Here is a 17,743-nt window from a genome sequence, read left to right as displayed (position 1 = left end):
TATTGCCATTTTTGTATACACAGACATAGGTGTTTTTACATTATTCTACAGAAAAGGTATGTTTTTTTTTTGGTGTGCATCTGACTTTATGGAAATTGATGAGCGCTAGTAGAAGCGAGCCTTTGGTAATTTTCCCTTTTAAGTTTAACGTAACAAAATGTATTAGTATAAACTTCTTAATGATTAGTAAAAAATTAAGCTCTTTTAGGTTAGAAAGCTTTATAAACTCAACTGTTAATATCAGTCCATACATCTCTTCAATATATAACAGTATTTTGTTACTTATGTATGACACCACACTACCGTAACCGTAACGGTTTAAAATTTCGACAGCTTACTAAAGTCATAAGGTCAAAGTTTACGGTCGCGATATTATAAGAACCTACAAGTATGTAAAAACCGGTAACGTGCTTACCGGATCTAAACAGAATACAATATTGTTTTTTTTATAAAAAGTAGACGATCAAGAGACAGATACAGGGAAGAAGAAGATGAACAATATAATCATGCAAAGAATGTTCAAAAATCTGTGCCTTTTGACAAAAAGGCATCTCAGCATACCCACATAATTATTATTATAGTCTCGACTGACTAGATTTTCACCAACGGACCCCAGCAGGGGTCCGTTGGTGTCCGTTGTGTGTGACCATAATAATCAAGAATAAAAATTTTCTTTTTCTTTGATATTCGGATATATTGGTCCGGCACGCGAACCCTCATGCCAGGTAGGTACCCGTTTTTACAGATGTAACTTTTTTTTGTACACAATCAAATACCTACAAATCTAGTGAATATCGCACGATAATGACCATGACGTAATTATATGATGGTTTTATATAAAAAGTATTATAAGTCGACAAAATAAAATTAATTGTGCGGTTGAACATCGCTGTTTAGGTTGTTCAAGGATGAGCTTGAAGATTGTATTATAATTAGAAGGAACTTGTTTTTATTTGGAGGCAGCCAAAAGATACGTCTCTCAGTCGCAACTTGTTATAGCTGAGAAATATACATGCGATTTACCATTTGTGATAAAAAACGGAAAAATGGAAAGTGAAACAAATAGTGATGTGAACAAAACAAATGCTGCCCAAATTAAAAGTGCTAACGGTAACGAACAAAAAAGTGACGGAAAGAAGGAACCCTTCAGATTATTGAAACGAATGAAATCTCTTATCCTATTGTTGACTGTGGAGCCATTTTTGTTTTGCTACATCATACCAACAGTCCTTTCATCGACGGCTATGCAGAAATTTAATTTGGAAAAAGCATGCCGAGTTGACTTAAATCAGACAGAGGAGGTTTGTAGGAAGGTAGTGGAAGGCATTCAGGATGACAATACTACCATAGAGGCCCTGACGAATGCCTCAGTTCTTGTAGCAGACATGACAGCATGGAGGGATCCTATAACATTCGGAATACCAGCTCTAGTGATATTGTTTGTTGGAGCATGGAGTGATAAAACAGGAAACAGGAAATACTTATTACTTATACCTGTCATTGGAGAAATCGGATCATTAGTAGGAATTCTTGCCGGCACGTACTTCTTTCTGGAGTGGCCCTTGTGGGTGATGGCACTAATAGAAGCAAGCTCATCCACGTTTACTGGAGGTCTGTCTGTAATTTTGATGGGGTCATATAGTTATTTGGCTGACGTCACCACCCCCGAGTCGCGTACCTTCAGAATGGGTGTAGCGGGTGTTTTAGTGTCATTGGGTATACCTTTGGGAACTGCAATAAGTGGCATACTAACTGTAAATCTCGGCTACTTTGGAATATTCGGAATTTCACTGGCTATGTATATGTTTTGTTTCTTCTACGCACTGATAAGAATTCAAGATGTCAGAAGAGTGGAAATTGAAGGAAGTTTCTTTCATAAACTGATAAGCTTTTTTCACCCGAAGAATGTTTGGGACACACTATCGTTAGTGTTCACAAGTCGTGGGAAGCAGCTATTGAAGATTACTTTAGTAATTTGGGCCCACATTGTTATACAAGGTCCTGTTTCAGGTAAGACCTATAGTTAAGCAAACAAAAGTACCAACAATTTAAACTACTTTTAAAAACGCAGTAGGTTCCTAATTCGATTCTATATCTTCATATTAATATTTATCACCTCCTTCGTCAATTATGAAACTGACTTGAATGAACGTTTGAACTAAAGAACACTAGACATGAATGTCATATAGACATATTTTTTTTTTATTATATTTAATCGTCTATTAATTTAAACAATAACAAACCATATTATTTACTTTCATTGGAAACGAAGCCTGTCAAGATTAGTCATAAGAGACGTTATACATAATTATGTATTAACAAAGTTACTAATCATGCAAGTAACATCATACAATTAATTACATTTTTTTATTTTGTTTGTAAATTGTATATACTCAATACTTACTTAATCCTAAGAATAGTGAAATGGTAAAGCTTCTCGTGTATACATACCCATTATTTCTAACATAAACCCACTTATGCACTTTTCAGGTGAATCAGCATGCCTGTACCTCTACACATTGAATAGGTACCAGATGGATCTAGTGGATCTAACTCTGTATATAACGTTTGCTTTGATCATGGGAATCGTCGGTAAGATTTTATATTTAATTAAAAAAATAGAAATAAATATTTATATTCACAAAGTTCATTTCTACGGTTCCTTACTTTAAAAGGTAAAAACGAACCTTCACCTTCTGTCTGTCCAACCAATTTGCTGACCAAAAAAAATATATTGATCACAAAATCTAAAAACTGTTTGTATGCGATTTCCGGTATTACAAAAGTAATACGATAGAGAATAATACAAAGTAATAAAAATCACCTGTTTTATAGGGGCATTTTTGGAGAAATTTATCAAATAACAAAAAAAAAAACTTTTTTTTTTCTGACGAATTGTTACTGTTTTTATAATATCAGAATATACCTCTTAGTTTAAAAGTTATTACGTTTTCTTTACAATAAGTAATGGAAAAAAACATCTGTATTTTTTTTAAATCTCAGATGTTTTTTTACCTTTTTTTGTCGATAAAAATAGGTCTAGTGTCACCTATTTTTTATATGTGCACTTTATCAAGACTCACACTGTATATTAAAGGCAACAATACTCTCGGGTCACTGGATAATAAATAATAATACTCCTCGTAGTTCGTGAAACCAGTTTTCAACATAAGATCATCGCGTCTTTTTAAGATAAATAAAATTGAAATATTTCTACATGGTGAATTTTAGTTTCCAAATGAAAACAGACTTGAAATATTTATTCAATTGTATTCTAGTATTACCACATTTTTTCTTGTTAAACAGTAAAACCAATCTGGCTGTAGAATGGCAACTTTTTGCTTTTGTCAAATGTTTTCATGATAATTTTCTATTACCATTTATTGTATTACCGTTGCTATTTTCCAGGTACTACATTGGCAATGGGCATATTTGTGAAGTGGCTCAAGGTGCACGACGGTTTACTTGGTATCATCGCCACCACCAGTAACCTGCTATCTGCTTTGACCTCTGGTCTCGCTCCAACAAGAGATTACTTCTTTGCTGGACCCGTCCTTGGTATATTTGGAGGGCCTGCGTCTACTGCGGTACGATCGCTCGGAACCAAAATTGTGCAACCAGATCAAGTTGGTATGTTTCTGTTATGATAGCTACAGAGTTACACAAAGATTTGCTCCCTGAGGACGTTTATATTTATCAGTCACTCATAACATTAATATATGTTGTCAAAGTTACAAAGGTAATGCAATTGATAATAACACAAAATAATAAAAACTATCTGTTATGAGGCATTATTTGGAGAAATTTATCAAATAACCAAAAAAACACGAATTAAAATGCAGATGTTTATCAAAATGTATTTTTTTTATTATTTGTTGCTATTTTTCTGGATATTTTATGTATTTTTAGTATAACCTGTTATTTAGCATTATTATTACTGTTTTATTTTATCACGATATATCTCTTAGTATTAAAGTTATTACGTTTTCTTTACAATAAGTAATTGAAAGAAAAAAAAATTCTATATTATATTTTTTTTTAAATCTCAGAAATTTTTCTACTTTTTTTTCGTCAGTAAAAAAAAAATAGGTCTAGTTTCTCCTATTTTCATATGTGAACTTTATCAAGACTCACACTGTATAATTGTATATTGATTAATTAGAATATTCAAGCCCAGTTTTCCATACATAAACATACTTTTAACATCATAATGTGCCATGTAGTTCCAGCAGAACATAATAAGATTATCCCATTCTTCCCTACTACAAGTATGGAAACATAATGCCCCATTTTTAATTTTGTCCTTTAGTCGCCAGATCCCAATCTCGCCAATCCGTCTAGAGATTGAGAGGTAGGTAGGCCTAGGTCAAATCCTCCAATTTTGCTTTTGGGAAACAAAACAGGGTATAAAGCTCCTGCAGTGGAGACTAATATGACTTGATGATGAAATGGTGATGAATATTGTATTACATTTGATATAAATTAATATAATATTATCATTTGTGTTTGTAAAATATAATGATCATTTCTTTACAGGTAAAATGTGTTCCCTTATCGGCTTTGTTGAGGCGCTACTTCCTGTGATATACACGCCTTTGTATACAAAGATATATTCAAACACAATCAACACATTTCCAGGGGCGATTTATATTGTAGGGGCGATCATGACGGCCCCAGATATTATAATATTTGGGTAAGTTGTTGCTATTATAGCCTAAGCTAAGATACCTTATAGCCTAAGTCAAATGACGTACATCTTTTTAAACAATAAATAAAGCTGAAGATGTTGCTCTTTTTCTAAACTAAAAATGAATTAAGGTACAGCTCATTTCCTCGATAGCGATAGGTCATAATAACTAATAGTTAATAATTGTAAATAATTGCATCAGTTTTTTATTTTCAGTTCTTTCTACATTATGCATCGAAGACAGCAAAGAGATGCTGTTACACACCCAGAGGTGAAAGAGATGCATGTGTATGAAAACGACGTCACTGCTTTATAAAGTATTTTACATATTTTAAAATTTGATTTATAAAATAATCATTATTTCAGTTGCCATAAAATACAATACATGCTACAGAATTTACTGTAGCATGTATTGTACCTAAGTTACCTAGTTTTAAGTTTTGTCAATGTATTTTATTGCAATAAATAAATAATAAATTGAACCTCATCGACAGTACGCCAATACCGCTGGGTGACCGTCGTTGAAGTCAGGGATGTTCCCTGGACCCAGGTCGTCCCTGAGGATATTCACAACACAACGGATTACCTATTCCACTTTGTTCACCTGGGTGACATCACAATGCAAAAAGTCGCATCTATTCACATGGGTGAAATAATTCCTAGGTGAACAAAGGCAACTGCTTTAGCCAACCAATTCACCTGGGTGATATCACCCGGGTGTGAAATAGTTCCGAGGGAAATGAGGACACTAAACAATCTACTTTGTTCACCCGGGTGATATCACCCAGATGGACAAAGTGGAATAATTCGTTCACAACGATCGGTGCTGCGTTTCCCGCATCCAGATGCTTTCCGCGACTTTCAATATATCATCGCACATACGTAGATTTCAATGATTTAGGCGACCAAAACCCTGTTTTCCAAAAACAATCTATTGAAAAATAAACCATGTACGCGGGTAGTACACACTGCAAGCAATACCAAGGTACCTTTTTCAATGTTCAATGAGCGCAAATCTACCCTCTAGAGTAGTCTGAATGCGATAGTTCGCTTAACGTGTAGGTATGTATTTGTTTTCGGTCGCTCTTAAACTTACAACTTTTGTAAATTGCATATTTATTTTCAAAACCATTGTTTTCGAGTGACAGTGGTGGATTGCGATAATTAAGGATAGATCCTATGTTTTTCAACAGTAATTTACTTAGTTTTTGTTTTCCTAAATAATATTTAAAAATTGTCAAAGATATCTGTATCAGAAATGAGAGTTTTTTTGTATTTTTTATTTTAAAGTGGTCGTTTAACTAACTTCAGGGTCCGTCCGAGCAATAATTTCTTTATTTTTTAATACTTTACATATTGTTCTTTAAATCTTCAAAAAAGACTGCCGCGGAAACCCGCGCTTTTTTAAATTAACGGCATTTGAAGACTTTGAGAAAAAATTGAGCAAAATATCATTTTATTGCTACTTTGTATTAAATCCATTTACTTTTTATTTTAGGCCTGTCTGGTGCCTCGGGTACTAAACTCGGAAATACTTATTTGACCAGATACAAAGGCAAAATTTACCAAGTTTCAGTGAAAAACTTGATTTTTATGAAGATTTTCTTTTGAGTCGTTATGAAGACACAGAAAATGCTAAAAAAAGTTTGAAGCAGTTCTTCTTCTGTGAAAAGCTAATTCAAGTAGAGGCCAATAAATATGAATAAGTGTTTTTAAAAACAAACAAGCAATTACTTCATCTAAAGTCACTTTTAATATTTTCTTCTAAGGATTTTTTATTAAGTATGAAATTTTACACGAGTTAAACGACTATTACTCTTGAACTAACTGATCTATCTTAACCGTCATAGTTTTCCTTAAAAGTTCATGAAAAGCACTATTAATATAATATGAAAAAATAGTCTTAGAAACCACTAACTCATTTTAAATGACCTATCCAACGATACCACACACGATGGGGTATCAATAATAATAATGAAACTTTTTAATATATATTTTTTTAAATTGCTATATTTAATTGAAAAAATGTTTTATTATCAATAATAATAATATAAATCAGTCAAAATAGTTTATTTTAATTTCAATTTGTACTTATAACTCATTTCAAGCAAAAAATATTTTTGGCCGCCTAAATCATTGAAATCTACGTATGTGGGTCGGTCTACCAATCGGTCGGTATTCCAATCCACCTTTATATTTCCGCCTAAATTTTGTATTTACTGAAGAACGATTTTAACTCCCTATAGGTACTGATAGATTGTTGATAGTTCCCTAAACCGTCTTGGCAAAGATGATGATGATGACATTTAGAGGATTTTCTCATAAAAAACTCATGAAACTCATTTATTTTTGCAAATAGGCTTTTAAAAAGCACTTTTACACGTCCTAGTATCCCTACCACTGCTTCGGGACAATAAATGGGCCAGTGCTGAGAAGAAGCAGCACAAGAAACTCAGTCACTATTATCAGCCTCCTTTTCAAGAGTTTACAGTCTTTAAAATATACAAATTATAGTCATAAGTATTGATGCGAGCTAGGTAGTTAATCATTCCAAACATTTTTATCTTTTACTAGCTTTCCGCCCGCGGCTTCGCCCGAGTGGAATTTTGTCTGTCACAGAAAAACAATATCGCGCGCGTATTTGCTCACTGTTTAGACCTACCCTGGACTACGACAAACATTTTAAAACCAAAATCAGCTCAATCGGCCCAGCCGTTCTCGAGTTTTAATCAGACTAACGAACATTAATTCATTTTTATTTATATAGATAGATAGATAATAGATAATATAATCATCAACTTTATAGTAGCCCTTTTTCATTAAGGTGCTTTTAAATGTGCTTTAAATTTATGAATGCGCAATTCTACAACAGTTTGTGGTAATTTATTGAAAAGTTTAATCCATTTCCCCATAAATTAATTACCAATCTTATACAGTCTGAAAGGAACGGCAAGTTTATTTTTGTTTCTTGTATTGAACTTATGTAAATCACTCTTTCTAGTAAATTGCTCTATATTTTTGCAAACATATAAAAGGTTTTCATAAATGAACTGTGAAGCTACTGTCGCCTACTGTCAGTATAGGTATTAATCTCCTAAAGAATTCTCTCAAGGAAAATCGGGGTCCAAGGTTATAAATGGCCCGCACTGCTCTCTTCTGTCTCAAATGTGGTTGCAACATCTGTATCAGAATTTATAACTTCATTAACACCAAATAATAAATAACTAAAGGGGCAAAATCTCAGATCATAGAAAGAGAATAGATATGAAGTCGCGCGTAACTACAACGAGAACCAGTGTCCCCACATTTCCCCCACCACAGCTCCCACACACACATTCAACTGTGTAAAAACAAAGCGACTGAGAGTCTACGACAACATGTGCAACCGGCTTAAAAGTGCTGTGATTGGCCAGAAGGCGTGCCTTATGGCCAATCAATGGCCGCGTGACGTGACGCACACTTTGAAAAAAGCAATTAGAGAGAAGAAAGATAAAATGGAGTCGATAAGATATCGATACTTTAAATCCTGGGGGCAAGGCTCGAAATTGGTTTAAAAAATGCTTGTATGAAAACCTTTTTATTATTATACGTTATTATTATGTTCTTTAACGATTTTTGCATAAAGGAGTCAGTTCCATTTTGTATGGACGAAAAACTCAGAATCAATTATAATCTGTGTGAAATTGTCCAAAGATTTAAAAAAAAAAAAAAAAAAAAAAAAAAAAATATTGGGACTAAATGAAGTTACCTTATAATAATATTAATTTACCCCAACCAAAGCTCAATGTCGTTATCGATGGAGTATAGAAGTTATAGACTGACAAAGTTTGTATGAAAAGTCATGGGTTAAGTAGGTACTTGCGATTTTTACCAGTATTTACAATATTGGTAATATATTATTATTTACTTTAATAATAATAACAGGATCACTGTAATTATTATTAACTACTATCGCGCATTAACTTTTTAATTATGGCGAAATTCGTACCGCCTATGTTTATCAAAAATAATGCCTATATTAGGCTTTCAACTAGCTCTTATAGTAATTACATAGTTGACAGTTACTAATCCCTTCTACTATTGTTATTGTTTTTGTAAAAACTTAAAAATCCCAAGCAACTCATGATTTTTTCATTCAAAATTAGAAAATAGAAAATAATAATTTACTTCTATTTATCGATAATAGGAAACCGTATTAGAACACGAGCCCTGCACTATGTTACGACCGGCACATGCGGCCGTACTGTGTATTTTCACGCGTCAGTGGATATCGGAAGAAATAAAATACATTGCGCAGTAGTTACGCATGACATAAAGTGGTTGCTAACTAAATCGTCAATGTACAACGTGTTTGAATTTTTATCACCATTAATTTCGATATCGCAGTAAATGTCACGGCACTGAATTCGTTCGTAAAAATGTTTAGTTTTTTTTATTTATAAGCAAAATACCAATGGATTTGCAATACTTACATGTGGTAAATGACTTCATTGTTCCTGTAGTTCTTCGTTTCACTTATGTTATTGCACGTTACGACGCATTATCCAACAATATCGGAGAACATTTCCTCAGTACGACTGAATCGCGACTAACCTGGCGTCGCGGGCGATGTTCGTTTCTGGGCATATCGCGGAGACACGCGCCACGCCCCCGTTTCACATCTATTCCCTTCTATGATCTGAGGGCAAAATGTATAACTTATTATGTGACAGGAAAATACTACACAACACAAAATGCGGGTGCGATCGTGTGACTGACATTTTTCATAGCAAATGCGCGTTTATGTAACATAGCTAGTAATATCAAAGAAGTAAAAAGGATCATTTAATTAAAACTAGCTTTTGCCCGCTTGATCAACCATTTGTTGACAATCGTGTTCAATCAAGGTTGTTGTTGATTGATCTACTTAAAGAAATCTCGCCATCTCACCAAGCCTATTGGAAGTTGACGAGAGCCTTTAAGTCTGACACCGTAGCGTCCACGCCACCGCTTTTACGTCCCGATCAAACGCTTGCGTTTGACGACGACGCCAAAGCCGAATGTCTAGCCGACAGTCTAGAAGCACAGTGCTCCCCCAGTACCCTCCCAGTAGACTCTGCCCACCTCCGCATGGTGGACAGCGAAGTCGAACGTAGAGCCGCCCTCCCTCCGACCACAACCCTAGACCCGACCAACGTCGACGAGGTGCGAACGATAATCAAAGGTTTCCGTCCCAACAAAGCCCCCGGCCCGGACCGTATCTCTAATAGAGTCTTACGCGCCCTGCCCGCCCCCCTAGTATACCTCTTGGTTGCTATTTTCAACGCGGCCATGTCTCACTGCATCTTTCCCGACGCGTGGAAAGAGGCAGAAGTCATTGGCATCCCGAAGCCCGGTAAGAAACTGGCTGACCCCACAAGCTACAGACCCATCAGTCTCTTAAATACCATGGGTAAGTTATACGAACGTATAATTGTCTCTCGATTAAGAGATTATGTTTTTTCTAATAATCTCTTAATAAACGAACAGTTTGGCTTTCGCGCCTCACATTCCTGCGTACAACAGGTGCACCGCTTAACGGAGCACATACTTAGCGGCCTCACTGCTAAGCCACCCGTAGGGACAGGAGTGCTATTCTTCGACGTAGCGAAGGCATTCGATAAAGTCTGGCACAACGGCTTGATTTACAAGCTTTACGAACTCGGTGTGCCGGACAGTCTCGTGCACATCTTACGTGACTTTTTATCGAATCGCACCTTTCGTTACCGAGTAGATGGCTCCCTCTCCTCCCCCCGCCCCATAAGAGCCGGAGTCCCCCAGGGCTCCGTGCTCTCGCCCATCCTCTTTTCATTGTACGTCAATGACATCCCCAAACATCCGCATACGGATTTAGCCCTCTTTGCGGACGACACCGCACTCTACAAGTCCGGACGTAATCGGAATTACGTCATCCTGGCGCTCCAACGCGCAGTCACACAATTAGGCGAATGGTTCAGGAAGTGGCGTATCGAGGTAAATCCCGACAAAAGTGCAGCAGTGTACTTTTCTAGGGCTTTGTCTGCGAAACGTCCTCCGGTTCGCACTCGTCCTAATGTCCCCACCCATCTCACCTTATTTGACCAAACTATTCCTTGGAAAAGTGAGGCCAAGTACTTAGGTGTCACCCTCGACCAGAGATTATCGTTCGCTCCGCACCTCAGACGCGTCTTGAGCCGTGCGAACCACTACATCCACCGACTCTACCACCTAGTTGGAAGGAAAAGTAAATTGTCACTTAGAAATAAGTTGACAATTTACAAAACCTGCATCCGTCCAGTGTTGACTTACGCCAGTCCGGTGTTTGCTCACACTTCCTGCACAGACCTTAAGAAATTCCAGACCCTCCAAAACAAATTCTTACGCCGAGCCGCGGATGCCCCGTGGTTCGTGCGTAACACGAATCTCCATAGAGATTTCGAGATCCCATCGATTGATCACTTTATGAAAGAAGCCTCTCGCCGCTACTTTGATAAAGCGATCAACCACAAGAACCCTCTTATCGTTAGCGCCGCCACGTATACACCCCAGAAAGATGTCGCTGCCCAATACCGACGACCTAGGCATGTCCTAGACGACCCGGACGATCCTATTACCGAATTTCTTAACACAGACATCACTGCCTTAAGCACGCCAACTACTCCACAACACAGTAGCTCGTTACACCGTACTCGCCGGCGAGTACGAGGCCCTGCTTTCCATTTCGGACGGTACAGACATGTACCGGGCCGGTTCTCCCCTATCCGTCCCCCGGACACGGCCTGAGCCGAGGTCCGAGCCTACCGTGGCGCCCTCAGGCCGCGTCCGTAGTCCCCTCGATCGGGCCCACTTAGAGTGAGCCCGCCGTAGGCTGGACTTTGGTCCAACACCGCGGTGGGCAACCCTCTAATTGGGTTCGCCACTGATCGGGCGCCTTATGCGCTCGATACGGCCCGATCGCGAACGTCGGTCTGCGACCGACGCGGACGAGCCTGGGCTTCGCTTTGCGAAGCCCACACTCGGCCTCGTCGGCACGCGCACCGACTATCGCCAAACGGCTAGAGTACCTTCTGTACTCGCCACTCTGCCCGGTGAAGCTGGAAAAGCTCCTCAAGCTACCAGCGCGCGTCCCTTCAAAAAAAAAAAAAAAAAGCCCCGCACCCCGCTCACGTGCATTATACTCGTAGGTAAATGGCAATGTCGCATCGCTGCGCACGTCAACGTTGATGACGTCTTATTATCTCTTAATTAATTACAAATTAACGTTCTTTCGTTTAAAATTGCATATAAATTGGATACCTAAATAAATAAATTATTCGGTGGTAGTACAAGTCAAATTTTTAATTGACTGAATTTGACCGTTTTTGACCGGTCATTTATGGTATTTGACCATCGTGACCGGTCAGATTCAGTCAATTTACATCTCTATTTCTGACGTTTGACGTATTAAAAACACTCTCCCGTGCCCTTCTCATACCTCAGACACTGAGTTAAGCACTATACCTTTAACGTATAATCGACATGGCTCCTAAGCTATTTGGGACGATTATTACGTTAATACATTTTACGTTTTAACATTTGGATTATGAGCCAATGAAATAAAAAATGTGGCCGTTAGAAAGCAGGGGCCTTAGAGCTAGATTATTGAAACATAAAATGAGGTTGCTGACCTCCTTATCTTACGTCATGATGTGCGGCTTACATTTTTTCCTAAGAAGCACAACAGTGCACAGTGAAGCAGTAACTTAAGTATAAATAAACTCGTAAATTTTTAGTTGTAACTATTTGGAGCACCTGGAGTTAAGTTTTATTTATTGTAGAGTTACGATGGTTAATTTCGTTACGGACTTGAATGACTTGTTTTTCTCTTCATTAAGTGTTTTTTCTTGCATCATTGTTTCAGCCACAGGACGTCCACTGCTGAACATTAGCCTCCCCCAATGATTTCCATATTGCCCGGTTGGTAGCGGCCTGCATCCAGCGCCCTCCTGCTACCTTTATGAGGTCGTCAGTCCACCTTGTGGATGGACGTCCCATATTCATTATCATCAGGTTACTAACGCTCGTATTCACAAACATTATTATGTGGTCTCACTATGTGTGTGGACGCACAGGGTCACATACGAAACAATCACAGAGTTCTATTCAACGCTGTGCGTTTGATTTGCCACTTCACTTAAGCAAGCATCGTTTGTGAATACGGGTGTAAGTCTCCACTGCAGGAATACGATAATTTACCAGGGACAATTTTAGAGGTATTGGCTTACACTTCCCACACTGGCCAGACGAGTTGGGAAGACCTCATGTTCGCATAATTTTTGACGTCTTCTAAAACGAATAAATAACATGATGTACGGGAAAATTTAGATGGATTCTATTCTAATCTCTGGTCTCTGCTGGAACCACAAGACCAGTAATGTAAATGCGATCAATTACTGCTAGTTACTGTTGCATTATGCCACTTATACCGTAAAACGCAACGGCGGGAGGAGACGCTGGAATGCCACTCGAGCTGACGACTGTACTACACCTGTTCAGGCTTGCAACCACAATAAGCTATAATTTTTGTGTTCAAATTGTTATCAAGACACTGTTTGTATCAAAAAGATGTAGAACACACAAACTCGCAGCTATCGACAACAAATTCAAACAAACTATGAAGTAAAATTATCACTTCACGGGATTTATTGCAACAATATCTTTTTTAACGGTAAATAAGATATTTACCCTCCTGACGTCGGGAGGTAAAAAATGCAACATAATAGTTTAAAATATTAACTATGAAGTAATAAAAAAGTACGGCTTCGGAAGGCTCTAGCCTTTTGCGCTTCACAATCCTGTTGCCGGTTGCCTTTAGGAGTGCCAGAGCCGGCAGTCATTTTGACTGCCGGGAGCGTATCACGTGGTATCACCGCCGGTTCCCATTGGCCATATTTTTGGGCAGCGAAGGCTGTCCCTAATCTAATTATTACACAAAAAATCATTTTTTTAAATGACAGCGAGTTAACTAGCGAAAACAGCCCAACGGTGAAGGTGTGTGACAGGGATGTAATGGATATCCGTAACCATAACCAAAACTTTCGGATATCCGAAATTAAAAAAATATCCGAAACCGTAACCGATTCAAAAGTTTCGGATAGTTTCGGATGTAGATAGTATAAATTGATTTTTGTATAGCATTAATGTAAAGGCACAACAGCCTGATTTACCTTTATAATGCCATCTAGTATCAATTTTAAATTTTTTATTACTTTTTATTCGATGTAAAGTGTACACCATTTTTGCCTGTGAGATAATAAGCTCATTAACCCTTTTATAATGCGAACAGCTAGGGACTGGAATTCGCTGCCTGCTGCTGTCTTTGCCGAACACTATTATGCAGGCAACTTAAGGCGCGCGTGAATAGACACTTACAGGGCAGGGCAGGTATCCCACCAACCTGAACTGTATCTCGTTTAAAATCAAACACCTGCCTTGTTCTGCATAAAAAACATCGAATAGCTATCGCCTAGCACTGGAATGCTAGCATACGGGTCAAGTATTGTACTTACTATGTTTTTTGTCGAATCTGCTCGTTATACTTGGAGGGTTTTCTCGAAACTATGCATCGCCTTTTTGACGCTTACACTGATTTTCAAACTCCATAGCTAGGAACACTTATCTGAAACTATTAACTTTTTATCAGTTCATTACCATAGGTATGACGGACCCGTTAATCATTCTTTAACAGTCTACGAGTTCGGCGTTTAGGTAGTTGGTAGTTAAACTAATCCAAAATTCATTTTACTATAAGTTCTATACTATAAGAGCCGCTTTAGCTAGCTGAAATGGCTAAACTAGAGATCTATCACAAACATGCAACGAATTCATAATGTTCCATTACAGGTAAAAGTATAGTAGGTATATACAAGCAAAGAATCATTTATTAACCTGTGTAAATATTGGCATAGACGTTTTTATCCGCTTGTTTAAGATAGTCACTAACATGACAATGTGATAATGTGAAAGAAAGATGATGGTCGTAAAAAAGAATGTTACCTACAGGTTTATTTAAACAAGACTTTATAAACCTCTATTTTTACTGATGAAACGTCCATAATATTGCAGTCACATCTTTATGGTTTCCACCAAACCGTAAAGGAGTGGAGATTTTTTTGAATAGCTATCACATTTTGTTATTTCAATATCACCTCTTCCTTCAGCTTCGGTTAACAGCAAATCTGATAAGTAGACCTGGCCTACTTGGCGACAACGAGGCGAAGAAAATCGGCAAGACCTGCAGCGAGATCAAACGCGAAGTTCAAGACCGAACGCGATGGAGGACTGTTTTGTGGACGCCCTTTGCCTCACCTAGGGGACATATTATGACCTTAAGTAAAGTCAAGTCACCAGTAAGTATTAAACAAAACATTAGCAACCATTAGCATTAAAACATTAACGCCCGTATTCACAAACATTACTATGAGGTCTCAGAGTGCGCGTGCACTGGGTGACACACGAACTAATCACAGAGCTCTATTCAACGCTGTGCATTCGATTTGCTGCTTCACTTAAGCACTTCGACTCGGTGGTTGTGGGTTTGATTTCCTGCTATATTTTGTGTATTTGTTCTGATCATCATGAGATCAACGCGCTCAACCCATCTGGACAGCTAAGTCCTGATACCACCATTGTCCGTAGTGCATAATCTTTTCTTAAAGGTTTTAAACCTTTGTTTGTCACCTGTCATCCGCTTTGCAATGGAGGGAAGTCGAACCATAATTTCGAACTCCTCCTATGTTCTTCTGATTAATTTCGTTGCGAGTCCAATGACAGTTTAACTTTCCCTAGGGACAAACTTGACCTTCATTGGTTGGGTTTTTGTGGCGGTCAAGCTGTAGATCCTGGCTACACAGGAGTTGCAGTGGTGGGAACGAGAGGTGGGAATAGTCCCGTTAAGGCCTGATAAATGAGAGGGCCGTATTTCTGTTGTGGAGACATGACCTGATGATGAAGATGATGATTAAATTTGATATCATATTCTAGAACCCGATGTATTCTCAAGCGTAAATTGAGGCTACTTTTTGGTTGAATATATTCAACCATCAATATTTAGAGCAATAACAGGACAGAAGTAAAAAATAAATACATTTTGAACTTTTTTGATCAAGGTACTCGTAACATCGGTGAAATTGAATTGTGGAGTCATAATCAATCAACTATCAATTTTCAACTATAATTACCTTGTTATTCAGTTCAAAATGTATTGTTCTATTCCTTCGTTCGTTCGTTTCAGCCAAATTTAAGAACCTAGTAAGTGCAGCGGAGCAAATTTTACAGGAGAGCGAAAAAACGCATTTTCATTTGCCCTGCTAAGATGCTTAAAGATTTGGATAACTTCCGATGTTTATATTAAAGATTAGTTACTAAAGTATACTTTATGGAATAAAAGAATATATTTAGTTAAAAATTGCAAGTTTTATGCTCTTTACTAACACTAAAAAATATTTTTTTGACAAAAGTGCCTCGTAAAAATCAAAATGAAAATCGAATATGAATCAGTACTCATGTAGTCCCCAGATTTTGATATGGTTACCGAGTGTCAGCCAACAGAACTCGAAATAATATTTAAATTACAGTAGCATTTTACCTCTAGTAAGTCACATTGACCATTTTGAAACCTAGTAAGTCCATGCACTTACTAGGTTTTAAATGGTCATTGTAATTTGCTAGGTTTTGATAATGGTTTTTGCAGATTTGAATTGGACTTACTAGGTTTTTAGCAACGCGTTTCTCCGGTGTTAAGTGTAATAGAGCGATTTCTGTCTTCACATCCTGTGGAGACCTTAATTCTAAGGTGATTTATAACAAAAAACGAAAATCTGCAAAAGTGTCCCTTACTAGGTTCTTAAATGGTTCAGCCGTACTGTACAAAGGCCACTTCCAAGGTTTTCCACAATGCACGGTCCTGCGCTGCCCGCATCCAGGCTCTTCCCGCGACTTTTACCAGATCGTCAGTCCTTCTAGTAGGAGGCCTGCCCACGCTACGTCTTCCAGCCCGTGGTCGCCACTCGAGAACTTTTCTGCTCCAACGGCCATCGTCTTTACGAGCTATGTGCCCCGCCCACTGCCACTTGATTTTAGCAATTCTGCGATTGTTCTATTACGTATTCTAGATTCGCTAAACGGCATTTGGGTAAGCCTGGTACTAAAATCCGGATGCAAAGTATTGGGTTCAAGTGGAACATTAGTTGGTATTTGTACAGACGACGGCACTTCAGCGCAACGTTGTGGTACCTTATGTGGTTGGAATAAAGGCGATTTAGCAACAAAAATGTGAAGGCTGATGTGCTGTATGTACACCGGTCGAGCTACTTTACTTACATAATGATCGGAGCCTGCGCAACACATCAAAGCCACACTTCCAGTTCACCTCATTAAATGTAATTTTGTTTGCATAGGCAATTTTATTGTTGAAGCAATATCTATTAGTAAAGGATACCTACAAAGAATAAAGATGTTTCATAGGAGCCTAGTTTCCTAAAAAAAACTTTAAGTCCGTCAAAAAAAAAAATAGGACACGTAAATTTTTATTTGTCAATCAAACAAGTATCTACCAAGTTGTGGTGCATTGAAGTTTTGCATGACGTCACAAAGTGCTACATTTTTAAGCACTCCTTGACGTCACTAGCCTCTTCTTTTGAACTTTGGCGCGCTTTATCTTTTTTAATTTTTATTAGTTTGTAAAAGTAAAAATACGTATCGAGTAACGTATTTTTCACTTTATCAAATCAAAATCAAAAAATCAAAACAGGTACCAATAATTTTGCGAAATTACCAGTTTCTACTGGCGAGAATATAAGTTCATGTTTTTTTTTAAAACATAATTTTTAATAATTTACGCTTTTTTGTTTTAATGGCAATTTGGTGTCGAAGATTCAAAAATTCATGTGTGTGGAATTGTAATATGGCAATTAGGGAAATACGTTTTTAATAATTATGTTCATTAATAACGCTTTTTTATCAAAGCAATTATTCTTAGTCGTGCGGTCAATGGTGCGGCTATTTTTAAATAAAAATAAG

General features: G+C 37.6%; 1 protein-coding gene across 1 annotated transcript; it reads left to right on the top strand.

Annotated features, from left to right (window-relative positions):
• The first annotated feature begins 867 nt into the window (after window positions 1-867).
• LOC135079682 (proton-coupled folate transporter-like) lies at window positions 868-5,174 on the top strand. Its single transcript, XM_063974294.1, has 5 exons — window positions 868-2,010; window positions 2,491-2,592; window positions 3,409-3,630; window positions 4,537-4,693; window positions 4,904-5,174. The coding sequence occupies exons 1-5, from the start codon at window positions 1,047-1,049 to the stop codon at window positions 5,001-5,003; spliced, it is 1,545 nt and encodes a 514-aa protein (XP_063830364.1). The 5' UTR covers window positions 868-1,046; the 3' UTR covers window positions 5,004-5,174.
• Window positions 5,175-17,743: the final 12,569 nt, after the last annotated feature.

Source organism: Ostrinia nubilalis, chromosome 17 (assembly GCF_963855985.1).
Source record: "Ostrinia nubilalis chromosome 17, ilOstNubi1.1, whole genome shotgun sequence".
Lineage (NCBI taxonomy): Eukaryota > Metazoa > Arthropoda > Insecta > Lepidoptera > Crambidae > Ostrinia > Ostrinia nubilalis.
Note: the sequence above shows the minus strand (reverse complement) of the source record. Positions and strands in the feature narration are given on the sequence as shown.

Excerpts from the sequence above, each read along its gene's own strand:
- LOC135079682 (XM_063974294.1), top strand. The coding sequence starts at position 1,047 with ATGGAAAGTGAAACAAATAGTGATGTGAACAAAACAAATGCTGCCCAA. Across the intron at positions 2,593-3,408 it reads TTTGATCATGGGAATCGTCG|GTACTACATTGGCAATGGGC; the intron begins GTAAGATTTTAT and ends GCTATTTTCCAG. Across the intron at positions 3,631-4,536 it reads TGTGCAACCAGATCAAGTTG|GTAAAATGTGTTCCCTTATC; the intron begins GTATGTTTCTGT and ends ATTTCTTTACAG.